General features: G+C 34.7%; 1 protein-coding gene across 4 annotated transcripts in view; it reads right to left on the bottom strand.

The window, feature by feature from the left end:
* Positions 1–1,289: 1,289 nt before the first annotated feature.
* LOC109429541 (reticulon-1-A) overlaps positions 1,290–15,925 on the bottom strand; it is a 60,624-nt gene continuing 45,988 nt past the window's right edge. For all 4 annotated transcript variants that reach the window (XM_029864235.2, XM_029864238.2, XM_019705518.3 and 1 more), the window contains 4 exons: positions 8,696–8,903; positions 8,414–8,622; positions 8,238–8,343; positions 1,290–2,833 (listed from right to left, as the gene is read on the bottom strand). In XM_029864235.2, the coding sequence (XP_029720095.2) occupies positions 2,779–2,833; positions 8,238–8,343; positions 8,414–8,622; positions 8,696–8,903 (578 nt within the window). In that variant the 3' untranslated portion in view covers positions 1,290–2,778. The remainder of the gene's footprint in view (positions 2,834–8,237; positions 8,344–8,413; positions 8,623–8,695; positions 8,904–15,925) is intronic.

Here is a 15,925-nt window from a genome sequence, read left to right as displayed (position 1 = left end):
ATCAATAACTCCGCTAGCCCAAAAATCTGTACGGCTTCAGAACACAATCTGTACGAATTCCCAAAATTTTATGTATAATACATGTAAATCTGTATATTCAAACCTAACTTTACCAACAGCTGTGTGTAACAAATTTAAACAATGAATTTTGTTAAGAACTATTGTATGTAGCACCTACAATTGGGTTTAATTTGGCATGTCGCATCGCAATAAATCCAACTACGGTCCGCCATCTTTATACGATACTAGCTGGCCCGGCAAACTTCGTCTTGCCGTCTTGTGGTGGTTTGACAACTGTTGAGTTCAAAATAACACGGCACTCTAGATTGGTTTCATTTCGATCGTGTTGATTTATTTCCCAGTTCATACAAAATCTGTATTTTATCAATATTCTTACTTTTCTAGTTGATTTTCGTAGCTTTTTGTACATATAAACACAGCCACCACGAATACGAACCGAACCGTTCAAGAGTCATGCTGATCGGTTCAGCCGTTCTTGAGTTTTGTTGCCTCAAAGGAACTTCAAACTCATTTTTATATATATAGATGGTGTTTGAATTGATAATAAATTACATTCCACTATGGTTCACTATGGACAGCCTATGATATTGTGTGGGCTAAAGCCGGCCAATCTATACTTACTCCAAATATAGTAAATATACACACCTAGAAAAAATCATGTAATTTTAGGTGTCCTGAACCTGACATATACGAGCATCTTCAAAGACACAAATTTAGAGGTCAAAACATGTAAATTTACGTCTCCTAGGACTTATATTTTCTTAACGTCTAGCAATCGCTAGAACCGAGCTGATAAATAAAACATATAAAAGTAAAATATTAACATGCCTGGATTCGAACTCAGGATCTGCTGATTGTGAGCTACAACTCTTACCTCTCGGCTATTTCACCGAGTTGGAAGGTGGCAGGTGAATGTGATACTGATTCTACGTTTCTGGTGAAGTGGATTTGTTGACATCTAACGCAACCAACCAGGACTTACATGACGCGCGTAAAATTGAGTCCAATTTGTGATTCAATCTTGAAAATGTTTACGTTCATTGATGTTTCTGTCCCGTGCAAATTTCAGAATTTTTAGGTGTGTAGTACTTAAACATCTTTGCTTACTCCGCACAGTGTTTCTTGCATACTTACCTATATTTACTAAACGCCGTTTTGTTAAATGCCCATAAATTGTAAGTGCCTTTTTCTCAACAGTTAATAAAGTACTCCGCAATCTATTTGGAAACATTAGTTTCCACAAATATATGGAATCTTCAACTCAACTGTTCAGTTTCTCATCGTCCATTTTATTAGTTCATTCTTTTGCATTGATGACAATTCTTATATATTTGTTTTGTTTCTTCTTACTTTCGCACTTCAATAATGAATTATAATAATAAAGTTTTCTTTAAGCATTTTTTTTTTTGTTTCCATTCGTGTATGTGCTTGTTATGAAGTTCCTCTCATGTAGTGTTGGTACATGCTACTGATTTTTTTTCTTTGCTTCTCCAATTTACTTCTAGAAAAAGGTGAATCGAAAAATGGTTTCTGCTCATTTAGGCTAAAAACAAACGCTTACGATAACGAGTAACGGAAAAAAGATTCGATATTTATATGTTTTCTTGCATTTCACATGTTGCTTAAATAATGCACAGGTTTCAACAGAATTAGCTTAGGGATTCGACGCCGCGTGTTTTGTTGCATTTTTCTTTCAAGGTAATTTGCTTTTTGCTTCACGCTTCACTTCAAACAAGCTCTTACTCTTATACGAATTATACATTTACAAATATGAATATAGCCACTTGCCTTGCTCGCCTCGATAATTTTACACAAATTTAAGCGAATTGGATTTGTTTTTGCGCAAGCAATTTCACGATTTGCAGTTTTTAGCAAAAATATTTGAATTGGTTCAACCAACGTAACGGCTACAACGGCGCGCGCGCGTGTGTGAGTGCGGATTTCGCTTCTGTTTTGGACTTTGCTCGATTCGTTGCGGAAAAACGGAAAACAACACACGCACGAAACAATATGATCACAACCTCAAAATAAGAGTAAAGAAAACGATTATTCTGTAACACGGAGGCGGGGTGTTAACCAAAACCTTAACGACGATGGTTAAGTGATTTTTTGTTTTGTTTTCTTCATATTTTCTGCTAATACTTAATCTGTTTTGATAAACATTTAAACCGAGTTTGTGGTGTTGACTTCGATCGATGAGTGAATTTCTGTAGTGTGAGTGAGAGTGATGTAGGCGAGTGAATTACGTTATCACCACAATCTCAAGACCACAAAATGATACTTCGAAAGAATTTTAATTGTTGTTGAAACTTTTCATTGAGTGTGAATCTCAATTTTGCATTCGATTTTTCTCTTATTTAAAGAGTTTTTATTTGGATTATTACAGCTATTACTACTACGCATACTTTTGTCTATGTGTGAGTGTGAGTTTTCTCTTGTATTGATCCATTGATTATTCACGAGGATAAAATAAAGGCAACGGAAAGGTAATCTTAAACTGTTTTATTCATCATTCTTATCGCAATCTTGTTGGTAATCTGCTTAAATTTAAATCGTTCAAGTATTTAGATTTCATGTGACTCATATGGGTAGTACTTGGCAATAAAACGAATACATTCTAAACAATAGATTTGCGTGGGAATAAAAGATTCGATTTTGTTTTTCGTTTAGGTTAATTTTCATTCTTCCCATTGTAGTTAATAGTTCAATAAATAAAAAATAAAAAATGGTTCTTTTAAAAATATAAACTACATCATCTTATTTATCCTTCTCGGTTTCGGCCTTCTTGCCGATAGGAACGGCAGCCTTAATCCTGTGAAAAGAAGAAAATGTATGTGTTAGAACGACATTTGGTTCAAGTATAGTTAGGCCCTTCCACGCAAAATAACCAAACAACCTGTATTCGACCTGCTGATTTCGGTATTGACTGATGATCTCTCATAGCTCGGATAATAGTTTTAATTTTTCAAGCTAGAATACTCTCAATTTCAGATTTAAAGATTTCGTCAGAATTTAGTTCAGCAGATCTAATAAAAAAAATTCTGGAATTTCTCCACGAGTTCTGCAAGTATACTATAGAGCATTTCCGAACAAACATTTTTGCTGTACAAGAGTGGAATAAACTACTCTTAATCAAAGTTTAGCTTAAGAAACTGTTGTTCAGCTAGTTCTGTTATTTGGGTTAGTTCTTCAGAAACTGCACATGAATTTCTCCATGGTGTTCTGCCGGAAAAATATTTTAGGCAATTTTTTTTTATATTTCCCTGCTTTTCTTCTTCTCCTTCTTTTTGACGTGACGTCCTAACTGAGACCAAGCCGGCTTGGCGTATTATAAGCACTTCCACAGTCATTAATTGAGAGCTTGCTCTGCAAACGATAAATTTGCATGTGTATATCGTGTGGCAGGCACGAAGATACTCTATGCCCAAGGACGTCAAGGAAGTTTCCATTACGAAAAAAATGTTCTGCTCGGTCTAATACCCGTGTGCCACAGCTATATGTTCCCTAGAATTTCTTGCTACCGTCGATGGGGGTGACAATGGGTCTGGGGGGTGAGATTGGGTCAAAACGGAGAAACATAAAATTTGAAATAACTCGTCAACTATCGCTAATTTATATTGAAAACTTTATATTATTTCAAAGAGGATATGTTTTTAAACGTCATGATGCAGAATAAGATGTTTAGCAATAATCGTTTTTCGTTAAATTTGTGGCTAAACTTATGTGATGAAACTACTAGTAAATCACTCTGAAAAAATTTCTCCTTCGCAATGTTCCACACAAGCACCTAACCATAAATTTTGTTATAAGTAGTTAGCTGTAGGTATTACCTGGTTGATGCAACGATAAAAGTGGGCTGTCAATGCACTTTTTATTTAAAAATTCAATATTTTCGATCCTATGTCTAAATATTAAGAATGGGGGTGAGATTGGGTCAAGCAAGTTATCGACTGCACATAACCTTAATTAAAAATTCAACTTGTTATCCAGTTCCCATTTGACTTTAAAGTGGTGCCATGTTTACCGTATCTTCATAAAAGCACGCTTTTTTCGAAAATATGCTGAAGAAGCGTCAAGCGAGTGTGTTCATACGTTTAGTGCCTAAAATCATTTATAAAAATTCACCCATGCGTTTGCACAGCTCCTCTAATCATCATCTAGCCTTTAGTGTACTGCATATTCGTTTAAATGTTATTGCGAGAGAGGGTCTTATAATGTGAAATGTTGTATAACATAATATTTGAACGACCCTCTATCTTGAGAGGCCAATGATCATGTACATAAGAGTGTATAACGGAGGGCTTGGTTAAACATTTATTATACAGTATACTAAAAATATCATTTTTTTTTTCAATCAATCTTTCAATGCGTCCCTCCCTCATTGTAATCTTCCGCCCTCCTCTCTTGGAGATTGAAACTTTAAATGAGGATGATTATGGTGGCTTAAAATGGCGATACAACATACAAACGTTATTTTATCAAATGTCAACCATTTTTTCGGTTGTATTAGCCATTTTAGGTGGATTTATCATCTTTTAAAATTACCTAAATTTTTATTCGTCATGGTTACATTGTATTTTAAATAGATTTACTAGATATGATCAATAAAATTAACTTATATTCTTAGATAGGTGACTTCGAATACTTTGACCCATTCTCACCCCCTCTAAGGGGTGAGATTGGGTCAATTTTCAATCATTTGTAGTTTAGTAAGTAGTTCATATAATGTGATACTTTTTTGCTAAACTATCATTACCACATAGAAGAGTATACATACCAAATAAAAAGTTATTCCGACTTCAATTGCATTTGTTATTTAACAAACAATCTTTGAGTATCCTTTTTTGACCCATTCTCACCCCCAACGACGGTATATTTAGTTCTTCAAATGTTAAATTTTGAACGAAAATTTGATTCCGGGACTACGGCAAATATATTATTAGCAATTGCAGCTTTTCAGTGAAAATTCCATCATATTCTTCATAGCATCCACCAGGAACAAATGTTGATAATATTTCCTCCTTATTTTTGTAAAAAAAAAAACAGTTGGAATCGCTGCAGGGGAGTAAGAAAACCGCGGAAGAGTTCTGAAATAAATATCCGAAGATTGTTTTTAATCATTCAAAGAAACTACACTCTGAATTAATTTCGTATAGAATCTTTAAAATTTTTGACAGAATTCTTGAAAATATTCTTTAATTTGCTTCTGAAGAAACATCCGAAATATATTTTTTAAAGTGCTCCTGACGAAGTCAATAAAGGACGCTGAATGAGTGTCTGAAAAATAAATCTGGAAAGATATCCGGGGCCATACCTTGAGTATTCTTAATTAAATTTTTCATGAATCTTTAAAAAGATCTTTCTACAAAAAAAAAGGCGGAGCATCTAGAAAAAATCGTTTTGGGAAGTCGGAATAAACCTCTTGAATTATTAAAACAAACTGCACGAATACCGCAGTATTTTTTTTTTTTTTGAAAGACTCCTGATTGTTACTCTATACGAATCCATTAAGTGGTCTCTGAGCCACATTTGAGAAAATTACCAAAGAAAGCTTTGAAGAAACTCCTCGTGGGAAGCTCCAAAGAAATGCTCCGAATAAATTCCTGAAGGTATTGTAGAAGCAATTTTTGGATGAAGTCCTAAGGGTATCTCGTGAAAAATCTCTAGAGAAATCCCTGAAAGTTCTTTCTAGAAGGAAACCGTAAGATTTTTTGAAGCAACTTCTCAAAAAATCTAACATAAATTTTTGAAAACTTGAAGAAATCATTGCAAAAAATGCTTTCTGAATCAATTCTCCATTAAATTTCAAGAATAGGAGAAAACTCACAAGGAACTATCTGCAAGGAGTTTTATTGGAATTCCTTGAGAAATTCCTTGATGCACCTGAAATACCTGAAATAATCCTCAACAATTTCCCGAACGCATTTATAAAGATTTTCTTAAAAAAAAACTGTAGGAATTTTATATGCATCAACTTAAAAAGCTCTTAATCTGATAGAATCTCTAAAAGAACGAAGAAAAATTTTGAAGTATTTTTGGAGAAAACTCTGGAGTTTTTCTTGAGTAAATCAGTAATGGGATTCCCCCAAGATCCTCATCAGAAAATTCTGTAGAAAAGTATGGAAGAATTCCTTTAGGAATTTTTATATTTAAAATTGAATAAGCCACTGACACACACATCAATTCCTCAAACAATCTCAATATAAACCATGAGGGCATCACCGGAGATCATTGAGCGAATATCTTCCAGCGCAATTTCTGAAATAATATCCGGAAAAATATCTTTATGAATTTCTGGAGGGATATTTGTAAAAATCGCTGAAGAAATGTCTGGAGTAACTCCCTTTAAAGAAATAAAATGAGAAGCTTTTGGAACAATTCTTTTAGAAATTTCTGCCCGAATTCCTGAGCGAATCTAGAATAGAATGCAAAAATATCTTAAATATCTTTGCAGAAATTTCTGAAAAGGGAGCGTCCATTAAAACGTCATGCCAAAACCATGAATTTTCGACCACTCGACCACTCCTTCACACTATTGCAAACCGCACTCCCCATCTAAGTGTGACGTATTTTATTAATGCACTATAAGTCTCTGGCTGTTTTCAAATACGTCTGTTAACCATAAAAAATCATTCCTAAAAATTTCTTAACAAAGAGCTTGGAACTCTGGCAATATCTCTGGAAAACATCTGCAGAGCTTCGCTAGTCAATCTCTGGAAGAATTTCTGAATGATTCTACAAATGGGGACCTTTAGAAAAATTCTTCAGCAAGTTTTTGAACAGTTGTCAGAAAATTTCAGAAATCGTAAAATATAGCTATACCAATATTCCTAGAGGCATTGGGGAACCTCTATTGAAATAATTTCTGGAGAACATCTTTAGAACATTATTTTCCAAAACAAAAAAAAAATCTTGGTGATATCTAACAAAAAAATAAAAAAAATAAAAAATAAAAAAAACACGGCTGAAAATCCTGATTGATTTTTTGAAGGTTACTGAAGGAATTTTTGGGGATATTTCGCATAGGGAACATTAAAAAAAATTTTAGAAACATTCTTGCATTAATCCCATGAGGAAGTTCCCCTCGTGTTTATCCATATAAATTTCAAGGATTATGAAATTACACTAGCTTCTTTTGTCGCATAAAATTGCTTGTAATTATTCCAAATAAATACTCTGCCAAAAATTCTGTCGGATATGTCTCTCTGTATTATCCAGTAATCAAGCTAATTTCAAAACAATTTTCAGAAATTCGTCCCAGAATTTCACAGCAGCAAATTAAATAATTTGTTTGGAAACTATGCTACATTTTTTTTTAATACGTCTTTCGAAAATTCCTCTTGAGAACTGGCTAAATCGGCATTGTAATTCTTAAGTAACTGCAACATATGTTTATATGCATGCATTCTTTACGAAAACTTTTGGAGCGTTCTCTGGCATCTTAAGGAAATTTTTATTTTTTTTTTCCTACAATCCTAGAACATCACTCCACAAATTTCGCTGACAAGAGTAAAATCAACAGTTCTTCAGAGAATTCCTTCCCCTCAGAGGTGCCTCACTGGACTTCTCCATAGTTTGCTGCTCTATATTTTTCAAGGATTTCAAGGAAGGAAGTCTTCTATGTCGTAGTTTATTTAATTGGCATTTTTGGTGTCATTGATACTATTCGAAGTAAGAGGGAGTAAGGAAAGTAATGGAAGCATATGGTGGATAGATACTAGAGTGGGTCAACGTTGTATGGAGAAAATTTAAATTTGATCGCATCAACTCGGAACAAAGCTTTTTCGATTCCTTTTGGCGTCCAAAACAACTGTGCAAAATTGGGGAGCGATTGGTTGCGTCCCCGTATTCCGCATTGCGATTGAAATTTGTATGGAATTTAGTATGGGAAAACGTGCTTTTTTGCATTTTTATCCTAAATTATTTTTTTTTGTCTAAAACGATCTAACTAATGACGTTGAAATATAGCTTAGGATATGCCGAAAAACTTTGCCCAAGACCGCAAAGTGATCCGACACTTGTGAAAAAAGTTATAACGTATAGATTGTTATAACGTATAGAATGCGCGAGCTCTCAACGTAGTCAAAAATGAATACTTTCTTAGAATTTCTTGAAAAAGCAATTAGGTATTTTCAATACCAACCAAACATCAAATCAGCAGAAAAGTCCTTGGATTTTCTCATTTTGCGTGGAATGACTAATAGTATGAAACTTACTTGTCGGAAACTTCCAGGATTTTGCTTCTGACCAGCTCCAAGTAAGCATCGATGGACTGCTTGTTGTTCTCGTAGACCTTTGGCAAGGTGAACAGTGCGACAAATGCTGAAAGTAAAATCAAAAGTATCAATAACCCGTAAGAATTTTCTAATGATTCACATTTTCCCCTTCTTACCGATGATGACGCACGTCATTCCGTTGAAGATGGCACCGACGTAGGTGAGACAGTACAGGACCACGCCAAACTTGATGGAATCGACCAGGTCCTCCACCAGGAACAAACGACGCAGTTCCGTTACCAGGGCGTTGACATGTGCCACGGCCACCGTGCTCAGCTGTTGAACCTTCTCCTGCGACAGGGCCAGATCAGTGTCCAGGTATTCTCTGTGGGTAGGAGAAATATCCATCAGTCAGTAACTAATTTCTGTAATTACAACCCTATAAGCTCATAACTCACTTGAATGGGTGTCCCTCGGAGGTCTTTTGCACTGCCTGCAGCACATTTTTGTAGATCCGGAACGAGACGGTACCGAACAGGGCCAACAGGGACACGTACGAGAAGACGCTGATCAGCGAGAACAGCGACATGGCGATCAGGATGGTGAGGCCGGCGCCGAACACGGCACCCGATTTCTTCACATCGCGCCAGTAGATCAGGGATTCCACTGCAAAAGAGAGAGAGAGAAAAAAAAACGAAATTAGAATGGGGTACATTGGCGATATGCGTTATCAAAATAGAAGATTAGGATGTTAAGATTTATGGTTTTCAGTTCTGCAAAACAGTTGGAAAATATTCACTGACCATATAGAATCTTGAACCCACCATTTTGTATAGTTTTCATTGAATTCAAATTTCAGTAAACTCTTGTTTTAGAATGTAAACAACACATTTTGAGCGGTAGTCTAGAACGCATTCTTGGGCTAGCCCAGCCTAACAATGCCTGCTTCTCGACAATTATGAAACGGTTCACTTTGGTATTTTTTTCAATTTTCTGTGGAAAATTCAGTTTTCCTGTTTGTTAGGCGCAAAAGAGGTCTCTTGGGAGGCTTCAGATGGTTCAGAGGGTTACACGGAGTGTCAAATATGTTACAGGGGTATTCAGGGAGTTTCGGAGTTCCAAAGGTTTAACAAGTGCATTTAAAAACGTTCTAGGAGGTTTCAAGGGCATTTCAGGAGAAATCAATAGACTTCAGAGAGACTAATTTCCAGAGGGGTTTCAAATAGGCTTCATGTGCGTTTCAGAGGTATTTCATGTAGCTTCAGAGCGGCTGCAAGGGTTTTATGAGATCGTTCAAAGAAATTGCAGGGAGTATACAGGAATAGGGGGATTTCAGAGGGTTTAAGGGGATTTCAGAAGCATTTCAGTAGGTTTCATGGGCTCTTCAGGTACGCTTTGGGGGGATTCGAAAGGTTATAGAGTAGTGAAATCTCTCGAAGCTCATCCGAACTTTGGGAACCCCTGAAACTCTACACCCACTGTAACTAACTCTCCTGAAAACTTATTGAAACCTTTGAAAGTGACCATGAAACCCCCTTGAAACCCTCTAAATGCCTTGAATCTTTCTGAGTTTTCATATTAGCCCCAGAAACTTCCTTTGCACTTCGTTAACTCATTGAAGCATCCTTGAATTAGAAGAGGATATGGTGTAATGGTTACAGCACGTGGCCGAGGACCAGGCATCGAATTCTACTCCCGACAAACTCACGAGAACGTGAGTACTTTCTGCGGCAGGGAAGTACAGCGTGGGTCCCGAGATGACCTAGCCCGGGTATTAAATCTCGTTAATGAAGACAAAAAGCATCCTTGAATTCCCTCTGGAAGTCACCTGTAGCTCCATTGAAACCTTTAAAACGCATTTGAAGCCTTTTTCTTTCAAAACACCAATGGAATCTTCTGGACGTCTCTGAAACACCTCTACAACCCTTTGAAGCACTCTTGAATCTTCTTTGAAATTTCTATGAGATACTCTGGAATAGTTATTTATGCAACGAGTTGAATATTTCAGCACGGATCGTACATTTATCTAACGAGGCTTGCCGATTCGTAAACTTTTCATCGGTCTTCCATAGGTAGAATGACTGAATTCAAAATGTGGGTGTTAATTTATGACTTGGGACTCTGGGGACGGAGCTTCTTCGAGAAATCTTGCACAAATTCTTTCTGAAATACCATCTAAGGTTGCACCAGGAATTCTTCCTGGGATTCCTCTAGGAGATTTCGTTTCGTGATTTCTCAAGAAATATCTCCCAGAGTTCCAGAATAGCCTGTCCCAAAAAAATCGATGTTCGAAAAGGCAAGGTGCTGCATCTAAAATGAACGCATATTTGAAGCATTTTTTAGAAGATTTTGGCTTTCTAAAAGATTATTGAGAGTTTCCGCCAGTGCAATTTTTGTAAAATTGCCCTTTTCCATGAAAAATTAAAAAATAAATAATTTTTTGTAATTGTTTTTCAACTTCTGGATTTTTTTCAATATTTATGTATTTTTCTATGCTAATTTATGACATGGGACTTTGGGGACTTCTTCAAGTAATCCTGTGCAAATTCCTTCTAAAATTCCATCAAAAATAGCACCAGGATTTCTTCCTGGGAATCCTTTGAGATTTTCTCTCGTGGTTTCTTCCAGAGTTCCGCTAGAATAGTCTGTCCCAAAAAAAAATTATGTTCGAAAAGTCATGGTGCTGCAATGAAATATATGTCACAAAAGTTCAGCTTATTGGACGCAGTGGCTAAATTTCCCCAACAGGAGAGAAAAAAAGTTTTGAGGCATTTTTATAGAATATTCCGATTTTCTAAAAGATCATTTAAAGTTTCCGCCAGTGCAATTTAAAAAAAATTACCCATTTTCATGAAAATTAAAAAAAAATGTAATTGTTTTTCAATTTCTGATTTCCTTCAATATTTTTGAATTTTTCTTTGGACTCCTGGCTGGTAATTTTTAAGGGTATTGGTTTTGGAAATATTGTGGAAATATTAACGGCAGAACCTTTTTTGTGTTGATAAAAGGACAATTTTTAGAAAGTTTTTTTTTTCAAAATTTGTCAGTATCTAACCCGATACAAAAATTCAAGTCAATTGTTTTGAAATTGATTTAGTTATAGCGGCAAGTGCTCAAAATAAATACACCTGCCCAAATGGTTCTAATTTTTAAAAGATTGACCATTGGGTAAAAGCGTAATAGCTCAGCTTCTAGACAAGATATTTTCATTTTTTTAGAGAAATGACGCATATGAATAGTACTATTAGATAAACATTTCATGGTTGAAAATAATAAAAAAGTACAATTTTTTTTGGAAATTTTGACGAAAAGTTCTCAAAAAATATACCTTTTATAAGTGCTTTAGGGTTCCACAGAAAAATACAAAAATATGGAAAAAATCAGAAGTTGAAATATAAACGAAAAAAAAAATTTTTTGAGAATTTTCATGAAATAAGGTCTTTTTTTGAAAATCGTGCTGGCGAAACCTCTAAGTGATTTCTTTATCAAAATGTTCTGCAAAAATGCTTTAAATATGCATATCTTTCATTTTAGGGTTGAGCATCTTGACTTTACCATGAATTTTTTTTGGGCAGCCTACACTATAAGCTTATGCTGGGATTTCTCAAGGAGATCCTAATGAGATTCTTCGAGTGGATTATTTAAAATTCTTCTGTTCCCCAAGGGATTTTTCGAGGATTTGTTTTTGTCTATGATTCTTCCAGGAGTTCCTTCACAGAAAATTCCTGCTGGAATTCATCCAAGATTTTCTCCCGAGATTAAGTAGAAGTTCCTTTTGGGATTCTCCTAGGAGATCTTCCTTCCGAGGATTCCTTCCTATTAGGATTTCTTCTTCTGAGGATCCTCCTTCTGAGATTCTTTCGTAAGTGCCTTCTGAGATAGCTGAAGAAGTTTTTGATAGGGTTCCTTCCATAGTTTTCTTGTCCCTAGTAACACATTTGTCACAGAAGAGTCACGGCAGCGTAGGTTTTTGCTACGCAGAAGTAACTGTGACTTCTTATAAACAAAAACTTATTTGCTAGAAGTAAGTTGCAATGACTTCAGTGCAATAAAAACCTGTGCTGCCGTGACTCTTCTGTGATAAGTGTGTTACTTAGGTTAAGATTCCACCAGAAGTTCTTTCGAATATCCCTCCAGGAATTTCATCCGGAATTTCATCTGGGATTCCTCCAGAAAATTTTCTTAAGATTTACTCAGCTATTAATTCAAAAATTCCTCCTGGAATCTTCCACAAATTCTTTCAGGAATTCGTCAGCAACTCCATCCAAAACTTCTCCAGGAACTCCTTCCGGGATTTCCCTAGAAATTCTTTATACGATTCACCTAGGAGTTCCCTCAGTAATTGCCGGAGTTCTTTCCATGAGTTTCTTCTGGAATTCTTCCAGGAAGCTTTTTCGTAGGATTTCTCCTATAATTCCTTTCTGAGTTCCTCGAACATTTCCAAGTCCAATTCATGTACTTAGGCTGCGGCTTATTTTTTAAAAGTTGATGAAACCTGGAATTCGTAAGCTCTTTTGGATTCAAATGACATAAAAATAGAAACGTCCGAGTTTGAGCCAACAATATTGAGATTTAGAGGTGGCGCAATTGAATCAAAGTAGAATTTTCGAGTAATGAAAAGGTATTTTCGCTTTAAGTACCATTTTTTTTTTTTCAATTTTCAATCTTTTTCATGGATATCTTACAAATTGATTTTCAAATAAACTTGTAGATCATTATCTTTTAAACCGCTTGACCAATTTCAAATCTTTTGGCGTGCTTTAATAGATTTTTTACCTTAAAAAAATGGTTTCAACATGGATAAATATCAAAAACCGTTCAAAAACACGTATTTTTCAAGAAAGACCAGAATTTTGGGAAACTTTTTATTGTTTCGTGCTTATTTTTTTTTTTTGAAATTTCGTTCAAAAATGGTTTCTGCAAAAACGAAAAACATTTTCCACCACAAAAAAAAAATCAGAAGATACCTTGATCCATACTCTACATGTGTACGAAAACCGATTTTGAAAATATTGCTTCGTTATTTAATAAAAAATCAAAAACTAAGAAGGGAGGAAATGCTTCCAGTTTCGCTTTAAGTGAAGAAAATATTCTAAATAATTATATTGAAACCTTACACTTTAGGTGTTGGAGTGTTTTAAGTTTAAAAATATTATCATGTTCTAAAACACGTACTTTCCAAGAAAAATGAGAATTTTGGCAAAAATTTTATTATTTTCATGCTTATCTAAAAAATAATCATATAAAAGCCTTAAACTTCAATTTTTGGAGTGTTATGAATTTAAGAATACATATTAGGGGTACTCACTAAACAGAATAAATTGCTGCGTAAGCCATGATTTTCTGCTTATTTGAAATGTTTCATGACTTGGCGAATGGAATAATCAAAGATTGCCTTAGTGATCGCGACGTTTAATCAGTTTAATCAGTTTACGCTGTTAAGTGAATCCCCCTATTATTATGTTCTAAATGCGACAATTTTAGTTTTTTTTTGAAAAAAAAAAAAATTTCCACTGTGTTTTATATACTTAAAAATGATGATTAGTATCTAATTTAGAGTAAAAACTTGCAAAAATCTTCCTAAATTCCAATGTTTCACGAAAAAAATAAGTTTTAAGGCATGTTTTGTCAGTTTTTGGTGAAAATATCATAACAATGTGTACTTTAACGAATGGTTTGCATAGAACAAAAATAGACAGTAAAAATCTCTACAATAGCACGCTTAAAGATTTGAAATTGGTCAAGCGATTAAAACGTTATTGGATCTGAAATAAAAAAAATGTAAAAATAAGAAAATAATAATATTTTTTTAAAACTCATATTTTGCGTGACTTTGGAAAAATTTAATGTCCTAGGGTGCGTGTACCAGTTGTCGCACTACCTAAAGAAAGCTATTTCTACAAAAATAAGAAGAAGACCGAAGAATGTTGTCGATATGTCAAATGATAGATTTGTTTTCATGCGTCACAGATCCAAACTCACTTTTAATATTTATTACGGCGTGTGCCAATGATAGGAACCCTGTACCAGCTATGGACACATTTTTTAATTTCAGCTTCACTTCGCACTATTTACATGCATTCCTTATGGGATTAGCCTTAACTGGTACACTATGGCAAAATAGGTTGCAAGGACGCCGAAATTTTAAGGAAAATGAGTTATTTCTATAATAATTTGAGCAAATTGTGAAGTTTCAATGAATGCAATCATCTTTTGTTCACACAATTTTTCTTGTTGACTTGTATCGTTAAAGGTTTAAATTCAACTATGGCGAATTTGAGGTACTATAGCCATAACTGGTACACTGAGCCTACAAGTTTATTCAAATTTAATTTTTGAGAGATTCATAAAAAAAATTTAAAATTGGTTGAAAGTTGAAAAAGTTATGGCAGTTGAAGCGAAAACACCTTTTCAAGTAAAAATTATACTTTGAGGCGATTCGCCACCTTTAAATCTCAATATTTTCGGTTCAAATTCAAAAAAGCTTATGAATTTCAAGTTTTAACAACTTTTCAAAAATATGCGGTAGTCATTGGTTTCGTTTATGCAATTCAAGAAAGGCTTCCTTTTCAGAAACATATATTAATAATTAGTCAGTTACAAGGATGCACTTCATATTATCATATTAAATCTGAAACACAAAAGCCTTTTTTAAGTTAGTTATCAAGGAGGAAACCACACAGAAGTATCTTAAGGAGTTATGAGGAAAACCTGAAAGAAATTCCTGAAGAAAGAGGGTCCCAGAATAAAACACAAATGAAATCTCCAAAATTTTGGAGCAATCCCAGAAGGAACTCCTGAACGAATCCGGGAAGCAGTTAATGGTGAATTCCCGGAAGAAGTTTCTGTAGGATACCCGAAACAAAATCAAATGAATTCCAGAAAGAATTCTTGGAGGAATCCAGAAAACACACCTTACAGAGGAATCCAGAAAACACACCTTACCAAAAACTCGATGAGATATCCCCAAAATAAAAACATTTGAGGAATTCAAGAAACATCTTCTAGAGTAATCACATAAGATACTTCTGAAAGAATCCAGAAACAAAATTCTGAAAGAATAAAAAAAAATCTCCCGGAAGATTTCCAGAAAAATCGTAAAAATAGTTTTACGAAATAAATGGATAGCCTTTTATGGACAGCGATCACAGTCAAACAGAAACGTCAAAATAAATCAGCTGTTTAACTTGGGAAAGGTTTCTTACGCGACAATAGATCAAGCAAGTGCTATTTTTTTTTCAAAAAAAAAAAAAAATATAATAATAATAACAATAAATAAATAAATCCAGACTCAATGCGGTGGTCAAAGCACATTTTATTGGTGAGCGTCCAAGTTCAATGAACCTGGAACATTTACATGGCCTATCGTTCCGTTGAGTATCAAATTAGCATGAAATTGGCTGAGTTTTGCTCGTGAGACGAGCTTTTTAAATTCCTGAGCAGGACCCATCGCATGAAATGTTCAAACAAACAATTTTCATTGTAGGTATCAGTATCTAATCACGAATGGTATTCCGTAATCTGTGATTGTTTAGATACTACTGAGAAGCAGGCTTTGTCTTAGAAGAGGAGTTTATGTAAACTTTGGCTATGATCTGATTATTTGGTACTTTATCCATTGAATTTCATGAAATCATACTATCCTAAAATAAATATATATTGAGAGGAGCTTCACCAAGAAATTATGT

The sequence above is a fragment of the Aedes albopictus genome, chromosome 2, assembly GCF_035046485.1.
Source record: "Aedes albopictus strain Foshan chromosome 2, AalbF5, whole genome shotgun sequence".
Taxonomy (NCBI): domain Eukaryota; kingdom Metazoa; phylum Arthropoda; class Insecta; order Diptera; family Culicidae; genus Aedes; species Aedes albopictus.
The sequence above is the reverse complement of the archived record's forward strand: the minus strand, read 5'-3'. Positions and strand labels throughout refer to the sequence as shown.